This window comes from Argentina silus (genome assembly GCF_951799395.1).
Source record: "Argentina silus genome assembly, chromosome: 1".
Taxonomy (NCBI): Eukaryota; Metazoa; Chordata; class Actinopteri; order Argentiniformes; family Argentinidae; genus Argentina; species Argentina silus.
In genome coordinates this window covers 24,745,839-24,758,338 of record NC_139655.1, presented here as the reverse complement: position 1 = coordinate 24,758,338, position 12,500 = coordinate 24,745,839, and the positions used below count along the sequence as shown (strand labels likewise).

At 43.2% G+C, this 12,500-nt stretch overlaps 2 protein-coding genes across 3 annotated transcripts in view; one reads left to right on the top strand and one right to left on the bottom strand.

The window, feature by feature from the left end:
* The window catches only part of smpx (small muscle protein X-linked), a 9,146-nt gene extending 9,068 nt beyond the window's left edge, over positions 1–78 (bottom strand). The window contains exon 1 of one of the 2 annotated variants that reach the window (XM_083670651.1): positions 1–78. This exon is cut by the window's left edge and continues 33 nt beyond it. The gene's annotated coding sequence lies outside the window, so the exon portion shown is untranslated. The other variant, XM_083670650.1, reaches the window with a different exon arrangement.
* Positions 79–2,589: 2,511 nt separating this feature from the next.
* Positions 2,590–10,653, top strand: mbtps2 (membrane-bound transcription factor peptidase, site 2). Its single transcript, XM_083681649.1, has 11 exons — positions 2,590–2,801; positions 3,274–3,422; positions 4,858–4,996; positions 5,179–5,282; positions 5,382–5,509; positions 6,344–6,462; positions 6,693–6,873; positions 8,168–8,256; positions 8,465–8,663; positions 9,518–9,593; positions 9,764–10,653. Exons 1-11 carry the CDS (start codon positions 2,727–2,729, stop codon positions 9,984–9,986), a joined length of 1,482 nt encoding a protein of 493 aa, XP_083537775.1. The 5' UTR covers positions 2,590–2,726; the 3' UTR covers positions 9,987–10,653.
* The last annotated feature ends 1,847 nt before the right edge of the window (positions 10,654–12,500 follow it).

Genomic DNA, 12,500 nt, shown 5'->3' with positions numbered 1-12,500 from the left:
GTGGTACACAACTCGCCCTCTAGTAGTCTCACCTCTCCCTCCCCGCTCTCTCTATCTTCCTGTCACCTCACCTCTTTCAACAAACAGGAAAATATTAGGTCCAGAAGACCACATGTAACAAACGGTTCACCTATCTCTCTCTCTTTCTCTCTCTCCAACAATGAAATGCGTCAACTCTCTGCTACATACAGCAGGGTATGCAAATACAACCCCCACATACACCACAACACCTTCCCACATCTACACCTGGGCCAGGTACACAATTACCTTCCCATTGAGTCCCAAACATCTATCTACAGTGCCCTCCATAAGTATTGGAAAGAGGAAACATTTTGTCTTCTTTTAGCTTTCTTTGATACTCCAACAGTTTGGATTTGAAATCAAACAATTACTATGAGGTCAAAGTAGAGATTCTCAAGTTAAATTCAATGTTTGTTTTTTTCAGATTGGGTTCACCATTTAGAAAGTCTTTTATTTTTTATTTTTTATATACTCCCCCTATTTCAGGGCTCCAAAAATATTGAAAAAAATCATATAATGTCCAAATAAAGTTCTTAGTATTAGGTCGACAATCCTTTGCATGCAATGACTGCCTGAAGTATGTGACCAATTGACCCCACCAGGTATACCAGATACTGCATCTTTTTTACCTCTTATCATCAGGAAATGAAATGCATGTTCAACTGGATTTTAATCTGAAGATTGACTTGGCCAGTCAAGAACTTTCTGCTTTTTGGCCCTGAAAACCCCCCTAGTTGCTATAGTAGTGCAATGTTTGGGGTCATGGTGTTACTGTATTATGAACTGCCATTCAATGAATTTGGAGGCATTTGCTTGTACTCGAGCAGACAAGATGTTTCTGTACACTTAAGAATACCTTCTGCTGCTGCTGTCAGTAGTAACATCATCAATTAAGACAAGTTAGCCAGTTCTTGTGGCAGCTATACATGTCCAAACCATAGCACCCCCTCCACCATGTTTCACAAATGAGGTGGTATGCTGTACATCTTGGGAAGATCCTTTTTTCTCCAAACTTTCCTCTTGCAGTCACTCTGGTACTGTACATGATCATATGTGTCTTATATGTCCATAAGACCGTTTTCCAGACCGTTTTCCTGACTAACCAGAAACACCATTCAAGCCAATTTTCCAATACTTTTGGTTCTCTGAAATAGGGGGACTTTGTATAAAAAGGGTTGTAATTTTAAAATGGTGAAACCAATCTGAAAAAATAAAACATTGAATTAAAGCTGAGCATCTCTACTTTAATCTCATAGAAATTGTTTGATTTCAAATCCAAACTGTTGAACTAATATTATACCAGTAGTCTAGTCTTCAGTATGCGTGAGAGTATATCTCAATACAATACAATATCTCTGTAGGATGTCTCAATAAATCAGTCGACAGTCCCTCCTCTGTGTGTGTGTGTGTGTGTGTGTGTGTGTGTGTGTGTGTGTGTGTGTGTGTGTGTGAGTGTGTGTATGTGTGTGTGTGTGTGTGTGTGTGTGTGTGTGTGTGTCTCCCTCTGATCAGTAATTACTGTTTATCAGCCATCAGATAGCAGCTCTGTCACTGGCTGGGAGTCTGTCGCCTGCGGCAACCCATGTTTCCTCTGTGCACTGCTTCACCTGGCTGCTCCGATAAGAAACAGGAGGGGAATGACAGCTCAATGAAGAGGCCCTATCCTGAGACACCCCGTGGCCTAGCCTCTACCCCTCAGATGGCACTTTTGTAGATCTGAGTGGATTGGATGGGCAACATTGAGAAACATCCTCTTAGCCTCTGATATCTATCAAACTATAAGTACAAGGAATGATGGGGGTTGGAGCCAGGGGTTCTTCTGGCTATAGTTCAGTTGTCAGAAATCTCCTTTATCATTAAAACACAGATACCCCCATAGTTCAAATATGTTTTCTTTTGTTATTCATGCGAAAACAATACAAAGCTATTTGAAAGGGGAAAAACACACACACACACACACACACACACACACACACACACACACACACACACACACACACAAGGAGCTGGGCTCCAGGGCTTTGACAATAAAGATAATGAGAGACCATTCAAAGTATAAATACTGTACTTTGTGTCCAGTTTGTTCAGAATGCAGGACTGCCACCACAAGGAAACAGTAAAAGCCAGATCAGATCACATATTGGTCTTTATGCACATTATGAGTTTATGGCAGTATGGCAGTACTTTTCCTTATAGTCTGTGTCTGTCATTAATTTCCCTGCAGTCGTCTGGGCTGACATAATCGTCGCGAATAAACATGATGTGACAAAGAAAAAAGGGAAATAATATCGTAAAAGTAACAACTTGATTATTTGAAAATTGAAGTAACTTATTACTTAAATTGAAAATGAACGCGTTGCGTTCCATCACTTGTCACTTGTTACCACACAAAAGTAATCTGAGTACGCTAACACTGTTTACTGCCTTACTCCCAACATTTATCATGTGGATGGACAGGCGCAGCACAGCCCTAGTAAATGATTCGGCTCGACTGTGCGACCTGCTCGACTGCTCTGGCCTGACGTCATCAACCCGGAACTCACTGTAGCACAGTGCTGACGCTGTTGTTTTGGTAAACATCCCTCCTCCACCGCCACAGCACAGCCACAATTGTAAATATAACCATACAGTGTGAACGTGCTGTTAACGCAGTGATGGGGGATATAGAGCTTGTCTCTTTCCTTTGAGTTTTATCCTCGAGAACAATGATCCCCGTCCCGCTCGTGGTGTGTGTGGTGGGCGGCTGGTGCGCCGTCTATCTCACCGACACACTGCTGAAGGTACGCCGGGGAGCTAGCTAAGCTATCTAGCTATTAGTGGTCTGTGTGTAAGGAAACGGGAAAGGGAATTGGCTAGAATATAAGAGTAGTAAGTACTGAGTATAGGTACTAGTGTGAGGCATAGGGCTATAGGTATGTTCTCTTCTATGCATAGAAGGGGGATGGGCATACTAGTACTAGGGGCAGGGTAGCCGGATAGCATCCTCCTCTATGCATTGCAATTGCACAGGAGGATGCTATCCGGTTAGGGTCAGAGGTCATATTTAGAATTGGAGCTAATATATGGGAGAGTGACAGGTAGGGGCTAGAATTGGAGTACTGTAGGGAGGAAGTGGGCTAGGCTTGCACTAGGTAAATATTTGGGGAAGGCAATATAAGAATTGGGGTAGAGATAGGTTGTTGGGTGAGTAGGGGGGTGGGGGTGCATATCTTCACCTAGTGTTGCCCCTCATTACTCCTGTATCCCACACAGTCTTCAATGTTGCATCGTCATAGTTACGAGACATGGTTGGGGAGCCGAGGGCTGATGTTGTCTCCGTTCCACCTGCGATGGCAGACGTCCCTCTTCAACCCACTGTTTGCACGCTGTGCTCGTATCAACCCTCATGCTCTCTACCTGTGGTAAGGCCTGTTCCCAATCCCCTCTTCTGCTTTCTCTCTCTCCCCTCTTCTGTAGCCTTTTCTCAATTGTTAGGAACACGACTCCTCACGTCCTCTCCTCTGCCCTCCTCTCACTTTGTCCTCAAAAAGCATTAGAGGAGAATAAGTAAGGGGAAGAACCTAGAACTTCTCCTCCAATGCTTTTTCAGTGGGACACGAGTGGAGGGCGGAGGAGAGGACTTGAGGAGTCATGTTCCTAACATTTGAGAAAAGGCTTATATCTCATCTCTAACTCTTAACCTCTCTACCTCTTTCTGTGTTAGTGTAATATGTCAGAGCAGTGGTACTCAGACCTTGGTACCCAGGGAGCCTCATTGCAGATGATCATTGACCTAAAGAGCCACACAATCCCGCAACACAGACAACCTGTCTCAGTGTTTGAAATTACATGAAATATAGGCCTACATTTACAGTTCAGCTTCAAAATTATTATTATAAAGCTATAATTCCAACACAATTACAGCCAGTGTATCGTGACATTTATAAACACAGAGGGGACAGAGAGAAAACTGGGAAACTCCTATAGCCATTCATCTCATATAGACATCATTTGTGCTATTACACCAAGGCTATGGGCATTTTGTATTGTAGTTAATTATAGGGACATTTTGGTGAAAACATTACTTACCCTAACCCAAGACTCATGCATGCATTAGTGTAATGTTATGTGAATGTGGTTTATACTATAGGTTCAGAAGTGGTCTAGTGAATGTTATATGGATGTTATTTATAGGTTCAACAGTAACATGTTGTCAGTGTAATGTTATATGAAGGTGGTTCAGGATTGGTCTAGGCCTAGTAATGTTATATTAATATTGTTTCTAGGTTCAACTGTGTTCTACTGTTGGTGTCATGTTGTGTGAATGTTGTTTATAGGTTCAGTGTTGGTATAATGTTGTGTGAATGTTGTTTATAGGTTCAGTGTTGGTATAATGTTGTGTGAATGTTGTATATAGGTTCAGTGTTGGTATAATGTTGTGTGAATGTTGTTTATAGGTTCAGTGTTGGTATAATGTTGTGTGAATGTTGTATATAGGTTCAGTGTTGGTATAATGTTGTGTGAATGTTGTTTATAGGTTCAGTGTTGGTATAATGTTGTGTGAATGTTGTATATAGGTTCAGTGTTGGTATAATGTTGTGTGAATGTTGTTTATAGGTTCAGTGTTGGTATAATGTTGTGTGAATGTTGTTTATAGGTTCAGTGTTGGTATAATGTTGTGTGAATGTTGTATATAGGTTCAGTGTTGGTATAATGTTGTGTGAATGTTGTATATAGGTTCAGTGTTGGTATAATGTTGTGTGAATGTTGTTTATAGGTTCAGTGTTGGTATAATGTTGTGTGAATGTTGTTTATAGGTTCAGTGTTGGTATAATGTTGTGTGAATGTTGTTTATAGGTTCAGCAGTGGTCTGGTGTTTGGTGTGGTGGCCATGGTAGGCTCGGTGGTTCTGCTGGTCAGAACGCTGCAGCAGTCACTCGCTCAGATGACATCAGACAACCCTCAAGGACCCAATCAGCAGACACTACAGGTGGTGGTATGTATAGTAGGATTGGTCAATACACTATCAGAGTGGGGAGTGTTTGTGTTTGAGTGCATGTGTGTGTCTGTGTGTGCATGAGCGAAACGTGTGTGTGTGTGTGTGTGTGTGTGTGTGTACTAACTAACTAACTAACTAACTGTTAGCTGTCCCTTTTCTCCTCTTTGTGGTGGCTCTAGGTCCCGGGTGTGAACCTACCTGTCAGTCAGCTGGCATATTTCTTCTCTGCTCTGCTGGTCAGTGGACTCATCCATGAGCTTGGCCACGCAGTGGCAGCACTGAGGTGAGACACACACACACACACACACACAATACAACTCAAAATGTGATATATTTTTATTGATTTATTGTTGTTTGTATGTGTGTGTATGCTTATTTGTAGGGAGCAGGTGCGAGTCAACGGGTTTGGGATGTTTGTGTTTGTGGTGTATCCCGGAGCGTTTGTGGATCTCTTTACCACGCACCTCAACCTCATATCACCTATTCAGCAACTACGTATCTTCTGTGCAGGTAAGATGCTGTCTGCAGGTATAATAATGCAGTATAATAATGCAGTCTGCTCCCTAAGTGCTGTTTAGAGTCCTATCCACCAGAGGGCAGTAGAGGGCCTAAGCAGGTTTCTTCCCTGGATTTTTTAACAAGGTGGTGCTGAAGTGCCTGTAATAGCCATTTCCTGCAATCTAGAGCTTGAATCATATACAGCAGCCACATTACCACCAAAGATACAGGGAAACTCCTACAGAAGGCCTATTTACAATAACTTGTGCCTCTTTGAGCTGTCACTGAATCTTCAGACACTCCCAATTTGTATAGGTTTATGCACAATGCACTACATGGGCATCTATGTCACAGCCATGAAGTAGAGGCATGGGAGGGAAAATTCTATCTTCTCTTGTCCCAGGCTAGTTTCTTATCCAGTCTCAATACCACTGAAACCCAAAATTATTTTTAAAAGCAGAGTTTGTCCCTGTTAAGATACCTTGATATTTAAACAATTTCCACTCTTCATCTCCTAATTTGTGAGCTGCTATCTGTATAATCACTTTTGTTTGACTGTCGTTACAAAGTTGGAATGATTTTAAAACGCTACTGTGGGTACTAAATATCAGTTTAATTTGCTCTAAAATGTTTACATTGTGGCGCAGCCGAATCTTATATTCTTTAGGGAAATGCACTGATAGGTGAAAGCAATGTAATAGATACCTACTTTCCATTTACATTCACCTATCCTTATCGTTTTCAGATCAGTGCAGAGGAGAGGAGGCCACTTTAGACTATGTAGAGGTGTGACATGACTTCATATTGTGTTAATGTATCTCTCTCTCCCTATTTGCCTCTCTCTAGGGGTGTGGCACAACTTTATGCTATGTTTGGCAGCGTTGGGCTTCCTCTTCCTGTTGCCTCTCCTCCTGTTCCCTGCCTACACCACTGGTGCCGGAGCTGTCATCACCGAGGTGGTGCCGGTCAGTGGTTGTGTGTCTGCCTGTCTATGTGTGTGTATCTGTCTGTGTGTATCTGTCTGTGTGTGTCTGTCTGTCTGTGTGTCTGTCTGTGTGTGTGTCTGTGTGTCTGCCTGTCTGTGTCTGTGTCTGTGTGTCTGTGTGTCTGTGTGTGTGTGTGTGTGTGTGTGTGTGTGTGTGTGTGTCTGTGTCTGTGTGTCTGTGTGTTTACCCTTTTTCTCTCCCTGTCTCAGGGCTCCCCAGCTGATGGTCCCAGAGGTTTGTCAATAGGTGATATCGTGACTGGGTTAGAGGACTGCACCGTCAGAGAAGTGGACGACTGGACCTCCTGTCTCTCTCATCTCACACACACGCCCCAGACTGGCTACTGTGTTCCTATGGCCAGCCTGCAACCTAGCTGGGCCCACGGACGAGGTAGAAACACTTAATGATTGCACACACAGGGTGGAAAACAGGGACGGAATGACAGAATTCAGACATAAAAACGGAATTAGGCAATATTGAAAATTGCATTGAAATGATAAGAAAACAACTTAATTTGCTCTATGGCAATTATATTTTATGAAGAGTATATATTTGTGATGCTATTCTACCCCAATAATTTGGCAGAAATGTCCCCAGTGTGCGTGTGTACGTGTGTGCATTGAGTACCAACTGCAGAGCAGTTGCGTATTAGCCAGTTAGCCAATGTTAGCAATGCAGAGGCTCGTCTGGAGGTAAAAACAGCTTTCCAAAACTTACTTCAACTTGAACTGCAAAGAACGTGACAGAATACCACCTTGATGTCTTTTGCTGATTGAAAAGGCCACTCGATTCAGCTTGTGCACCTGCAGTAAGAAAAGGAAGAGGAAATGTAACTGCTGTCACTTGGTACGCTGTTGGTTCACACGCTTGGCGGTGCCGCGTGGCACAAAGATTACACTTGGTAGAAAAAAATGAGGAGAATGACTTCAGCGTCCCAGCATGGGCCTATGTTGCACGTTTTGTTCAGCAGTATTTTCTTATTTGCAGTGAATGTGTATATGACTCATTTCTAGCAGCTGTTTATCTATTTATAGCTATTCTTTTATAAGCACTTGAATTGAAATAATATACATCTTTTAATGAATCTAACTGTAATTTTGAGTTAAAAAAACTACAAAAAGCACGAAATAATAAAACGTAATAAGGGGAAAAATTCAACCGATTTTATAGGGCCCTACATGCAGGCACACAAACACACATTAAGGTTGTGGCAGCAAGCCATGTATTTGGCTGCCAATTTGGAGCAGTCTGCTTTTACACCCAATCGGAATTGCATTTTTTGTTTGTTTATATGTAAAAACTATTGTAGTGCCGTGTAATTTTGGGAAAGAATGCTGCTCTTATTTCTGCATATGTGTTTCAGTGTAAGAAGAAGTGTCCTTCTGTGTCTACCTCTTTCTGGGGGCAGAGCGTACACAGCCTGTCTTCCCTGGGCAGCCAGGTTTGCCTGTGGAGGCCTGTTTCTAATGCCAGGCTGTGCTCTCCTCACTGAGTCTGTACAGAATCAATGTCTTCCTCAGTTTCTGGTCAGTCATGGTGGTTGGATAATTTGCCACTGTGAACTGTCTATTTTGGGCCAAATAGCATTCAAGTTTACTTTGTTTCTTTGTTGTCTCATTCCATTCTCTCGCTCTTTCCCTCTTTCTCTCTCTCTCTCTCGCTCTCTCTGTCTTGCTCTCTCTAGCCTATAAGCGGTTGGATGGTTCTATGGAGTGCTGCAGTAACAACAGTTTGACAGACCTCTGCTTCTCCTATCAGCAGGACACCAAGGAGGTGAGACACACACACACACACACACACACACACACACACACACACACACACACTAAACACGCACACTTTTACTAGTTGTGTGTCGATCTTTCTATTCTCCTTGCTGTTTTTCTACATGTCTGTTCTTCTTGTTATATTTCTGCTATACTAGCTTTTTTTTTTTTTTTCCTGTTCAAATGGAATTGTATTTCTATGCTTCCCTCCTCAGTTTGCCTGTCTGCCAGTGCGTAAGATGGTGTCGGGCAGTCGAGTGTGTCGCAGCAATGCAGACTGTCTCCCACACACTCAAGCGGGCGGTGTGTGTGTCACCCCCTCTTTGGAGAATCAGACACGGCTGATCCGTGTCACACATCCTCCCAACACACAGTTGCTGTTTGTGGGGTTCCCCCCACACCTCCAATACTCTGGTGAGCGTGTGTGTGTGTGTGTGTGCGCGTGTGTGTGCTTGTGCTAATGTGAGAATTTGTGTGTATAATGTGTGTGTGTGTGTAGTGTCTGTAATATAATAAAGGTTTGTGAGTGTGTGTGTGTGTGTTAGTGTCAGAGCTGGGCGATAAACTACATTTATAGACACTGACATTTCAGGCCTCATACCAATGTAATTTGTCTTATCACAGTAATTTCTGTGATTAGACTTGCTGCAATTATCCGAAACCTCCAAACCACGCTCTCTCTATCTGCCTGTCTGAGGCTGACCCTTCCCTCTGATTGGTGTCTCCAAATTAATTTGACAAAGGCCACTCTTGAAGAGAGGATGATCTCAGTGTTTTAGAAATATTATGTTCCAACACCCAAAATCCAGTGTGTGACGCTCCTTTTAAGAAGAGTATACAGTGATACAGTGACAGATTTTTGGAGGGTATGCGATTTGAAAATGCTTCTTGCTCACTTTGAAAAGCAATTCGGGTAAGGAGCTATTAAAAAAATAAAAAAAAATTGTATTGTGAGACAGGATTGAAAGCAAATAGGCATAATGGTAGCCTGCCGACATTTTCACAAAATCTACAAAATCAGTCCGCTGTTAGGACTCACTTTAGTTAAACCAACTGACAAAGAACATCAAGATGTTTGCATTCTTTATTATTTGCTCATGCTGAAGGTTGTCAATACAGTTGTTTTCCAAAAAGTTGAACATTGCCCGATTCAATTTATCTCTGCATTTATTGTTATGGAGGTAAATGGGTTAGGGGGTTCAAGTGATGGTGGTAAGTGTTTTTGTCCATTTCGTCCATCTGTGTTGAACCATCTTTCCTCTCCTCAGTGAGTCTGACCAACTTTGTCCCTCGGTTCGCCTTCCTGCACCTGGATCTCCCTGTGGTCCTGGAGACCTTCTGCAAGTATCCTTACCAACCCTAGAAAATGCCTACCATAATATGTGTGAATACCAATGCATACAGTGTGTGTGTGTGTGTGTGTGTGTGTGTGTGTGTGTGTGTGTGTGTGTGTGTGTGTGTGTGTGTGTGTGTGTGTGTGTACCATGTATATTCCTTAACCCACTGTGTTTCAGATATATCATCTCCCTGTCAGGTGCACTAGCCGTAGTGAACTCAGTCCCGTGCTTCGCTCTGGATGGCCAGTGGATGCTCTCTGCGCTCCTGGAGGCCACCCTGGTTACCGTAGTAACGGACCGGCAGCGCCGTGAGCTGATTGGCTTCTTCCTGCTGCTGGGCGGCAGTGCCCTGCTGGCTGCCAACGTGGCATTGGGGCTGTGGATGGTCACCGCCCGGTAACCACAGTATCAAACGCCATAGCAACAAACACCACAGCAACAAACGTCACGGCAATTCCTGGAGATCCTCTCACTGGAAGAAACTCAATTTCCCAGGATGCCTTGCTCCCAATCTAGCGGCGTTGTGTTTTTTTCTTGTTTGGATCACTGAACTATGAACATAGCTGCTCCCTTATGAGGGAAAGACTGTCATATCCAGCTCTGCCTGGATGTGTGTGCTGATGTGGGTGGAGTCTGTGGATGTGTGTGCTGACGTGGGTGGAGTCTGTGGATGTGTGTGCTGACGTGGGTGGAGTCTGTGGCTGCGCTTCTCGCTCACTTGAACACAAAGCCTGTGGGAACTGAAACAAGCAACCGGGCCAAGACTGGACACTCACATAGAACACACTACATCTATTAGGAACTGCACAATCTGTTGAAGATGTGATATCTTCAGTGTATGTGTATTTGTGTTTGTGTGTGTGTATGTGAACGAAAGTGTGTATGTGTGTGTCTGTGTATTTTGTTCTTCTTCATAGATTTCCTGTAAATTGTCTATTACATTTGTTGTGAAAGATTTTCTTATATTTCTTTCTTCAAGCCCTCTCTCTCTCCCCCTCCCCCAAACCCTCTCTTTCTCTCCCTCCCCATCTCTTTCCCTCTTTCATATCCTGTGTCACTGTAACAGTCTGTCCATCATGTGTAATAAAGACTGTTGAGACCATAGTGAGTCCTGTTGTGTATCTGAAATAATCCACAATGTTTATCCAATAAAACACACAATGTTTACATTAAAATTAGCCTCCAAGATGTCTCTCCCCCTTCCGTCTCCGTCAGGGCAGGCTGAGTAGACTAGTTATTCACTACAATGTTGCTATTGCTGTCACATTACTGCCCCCCCCCCACACACACAATGTACAAGATTATAGACTATAATTTAGTAGGGTGTCTCCCACAGACACACACATGCTGAATCTACTTCAGTCTGACCGCAGAGGTGTGTGTGTCATTACCAGATGAGCACAGACACCCACGTCAGCAGCTTGTGTGTGTGTGTGTGTGTGAGAGAGAGAGAGAGAGAGAGGTATATTTGTGTGGTGTTATGTGTTTGTCAGAGACTAGGCATGGTATAGAATATGCATATACACTCACTGATCACTTTATTAGGAACACTATACTAATACTGGGTAGAGCCTCCCTTTGCTCTCAAAACAGCCTAAATTCTTCATGGCATTGATTCCATTGGTTCATGGAATCATTCCTTTGAGATTCTGGTCCATGATGACATGAATGCATCACGCAATTCCTTCACATTTTTCAGGTGCACTTTCAAGCTGTGAATCTCCTGTTCTACCACATCCCAAAGGTGTTCTATTGGATTCAGATCCGGTGACTGGGAAGGCCACTGAAGAACACTGAACTCATTGTCATGTTCATGAAACCAGTTTGCTTTGTGACATGGTGCATTATCATGCTGAAAGTAGCCATTAGAAGATAGGTAAATTGTGGCCATGAAGCACATGGTCAGCAACAATACTCAAATAGGCTGTGGCATTCAAGCAATGACTGATTGGTATTAACAGGCCCAAAGTGTGCCAAGAAAACATTCCCCACACCATGACACCACCACCATGAGCAGGTGTACAGGTGTTCCTAATAAAGTGTTCAATGAGTGTATGTATGCATATATGCAAGTGTGTGCGTGTGCGTGTGTGTATGTGTATGAGTAGGGGGATGTTGTGTATATGTGTGTGTTGGCGGGATGCATGGTATGTCTAAAGAATGTATGTGGGAGATAGTGTGTGTGTGCAGGATGACATTATCGTGTGTGTGTGTGTTTGTGCTGCTGTGCTTATCTCGTAGTAATGACAGGCTGGGAAGAGGTTTCTATAAACACACGAGGAGAGGAGACAGAGAGAGGAGAGAAACTCCGGCCAGGCCTGGTCTTCTGTGAGAGATGGGTTATGTGAGTGATAGTGTTCAACTGCATGACCTGCTGTATCTGTTCACTGCTTTACATAAGTGATCACAAAGGAAAGGAAACTAGGAACTAAACCACATGATACTATTGGGACATAGCCACTGTGTGGAGTTCTAAATGACAGAGATGAGTTGTTGTTGTGTAGGTGTGTATATGTGTGTATATGTGTGTATATGTGTGATATGTGTGTATTTTGAACAATAGCAGCGTCGTGTTGTTAGCTCCACAGGAAGTAGTGTCTATATAAGGAAGTCGTGGCCGCCAGCCAAATCCTAATGAGCGTGTGCAGAAAAAGCTCCTGACCACAGCAGGAGGGTGACCACGTATCTTAGGGAGCTGTGGTGTCACAATCATTATCACCCCTACGGAATTCTCTCTCTCTCTCTCCCTCTCTCTCCCTCCCCCTATCTGTCTGTCTCTCCTACTCTCTCCCTGTCACTCTCTCTTACTCACCGAACAGCACTGACAGCTTATGTCATATATATCCATATGATTTTATCATCTTGCTTTCTAAGGTACAATAAACAGAATGAATATGATAAGAATGTTACTATG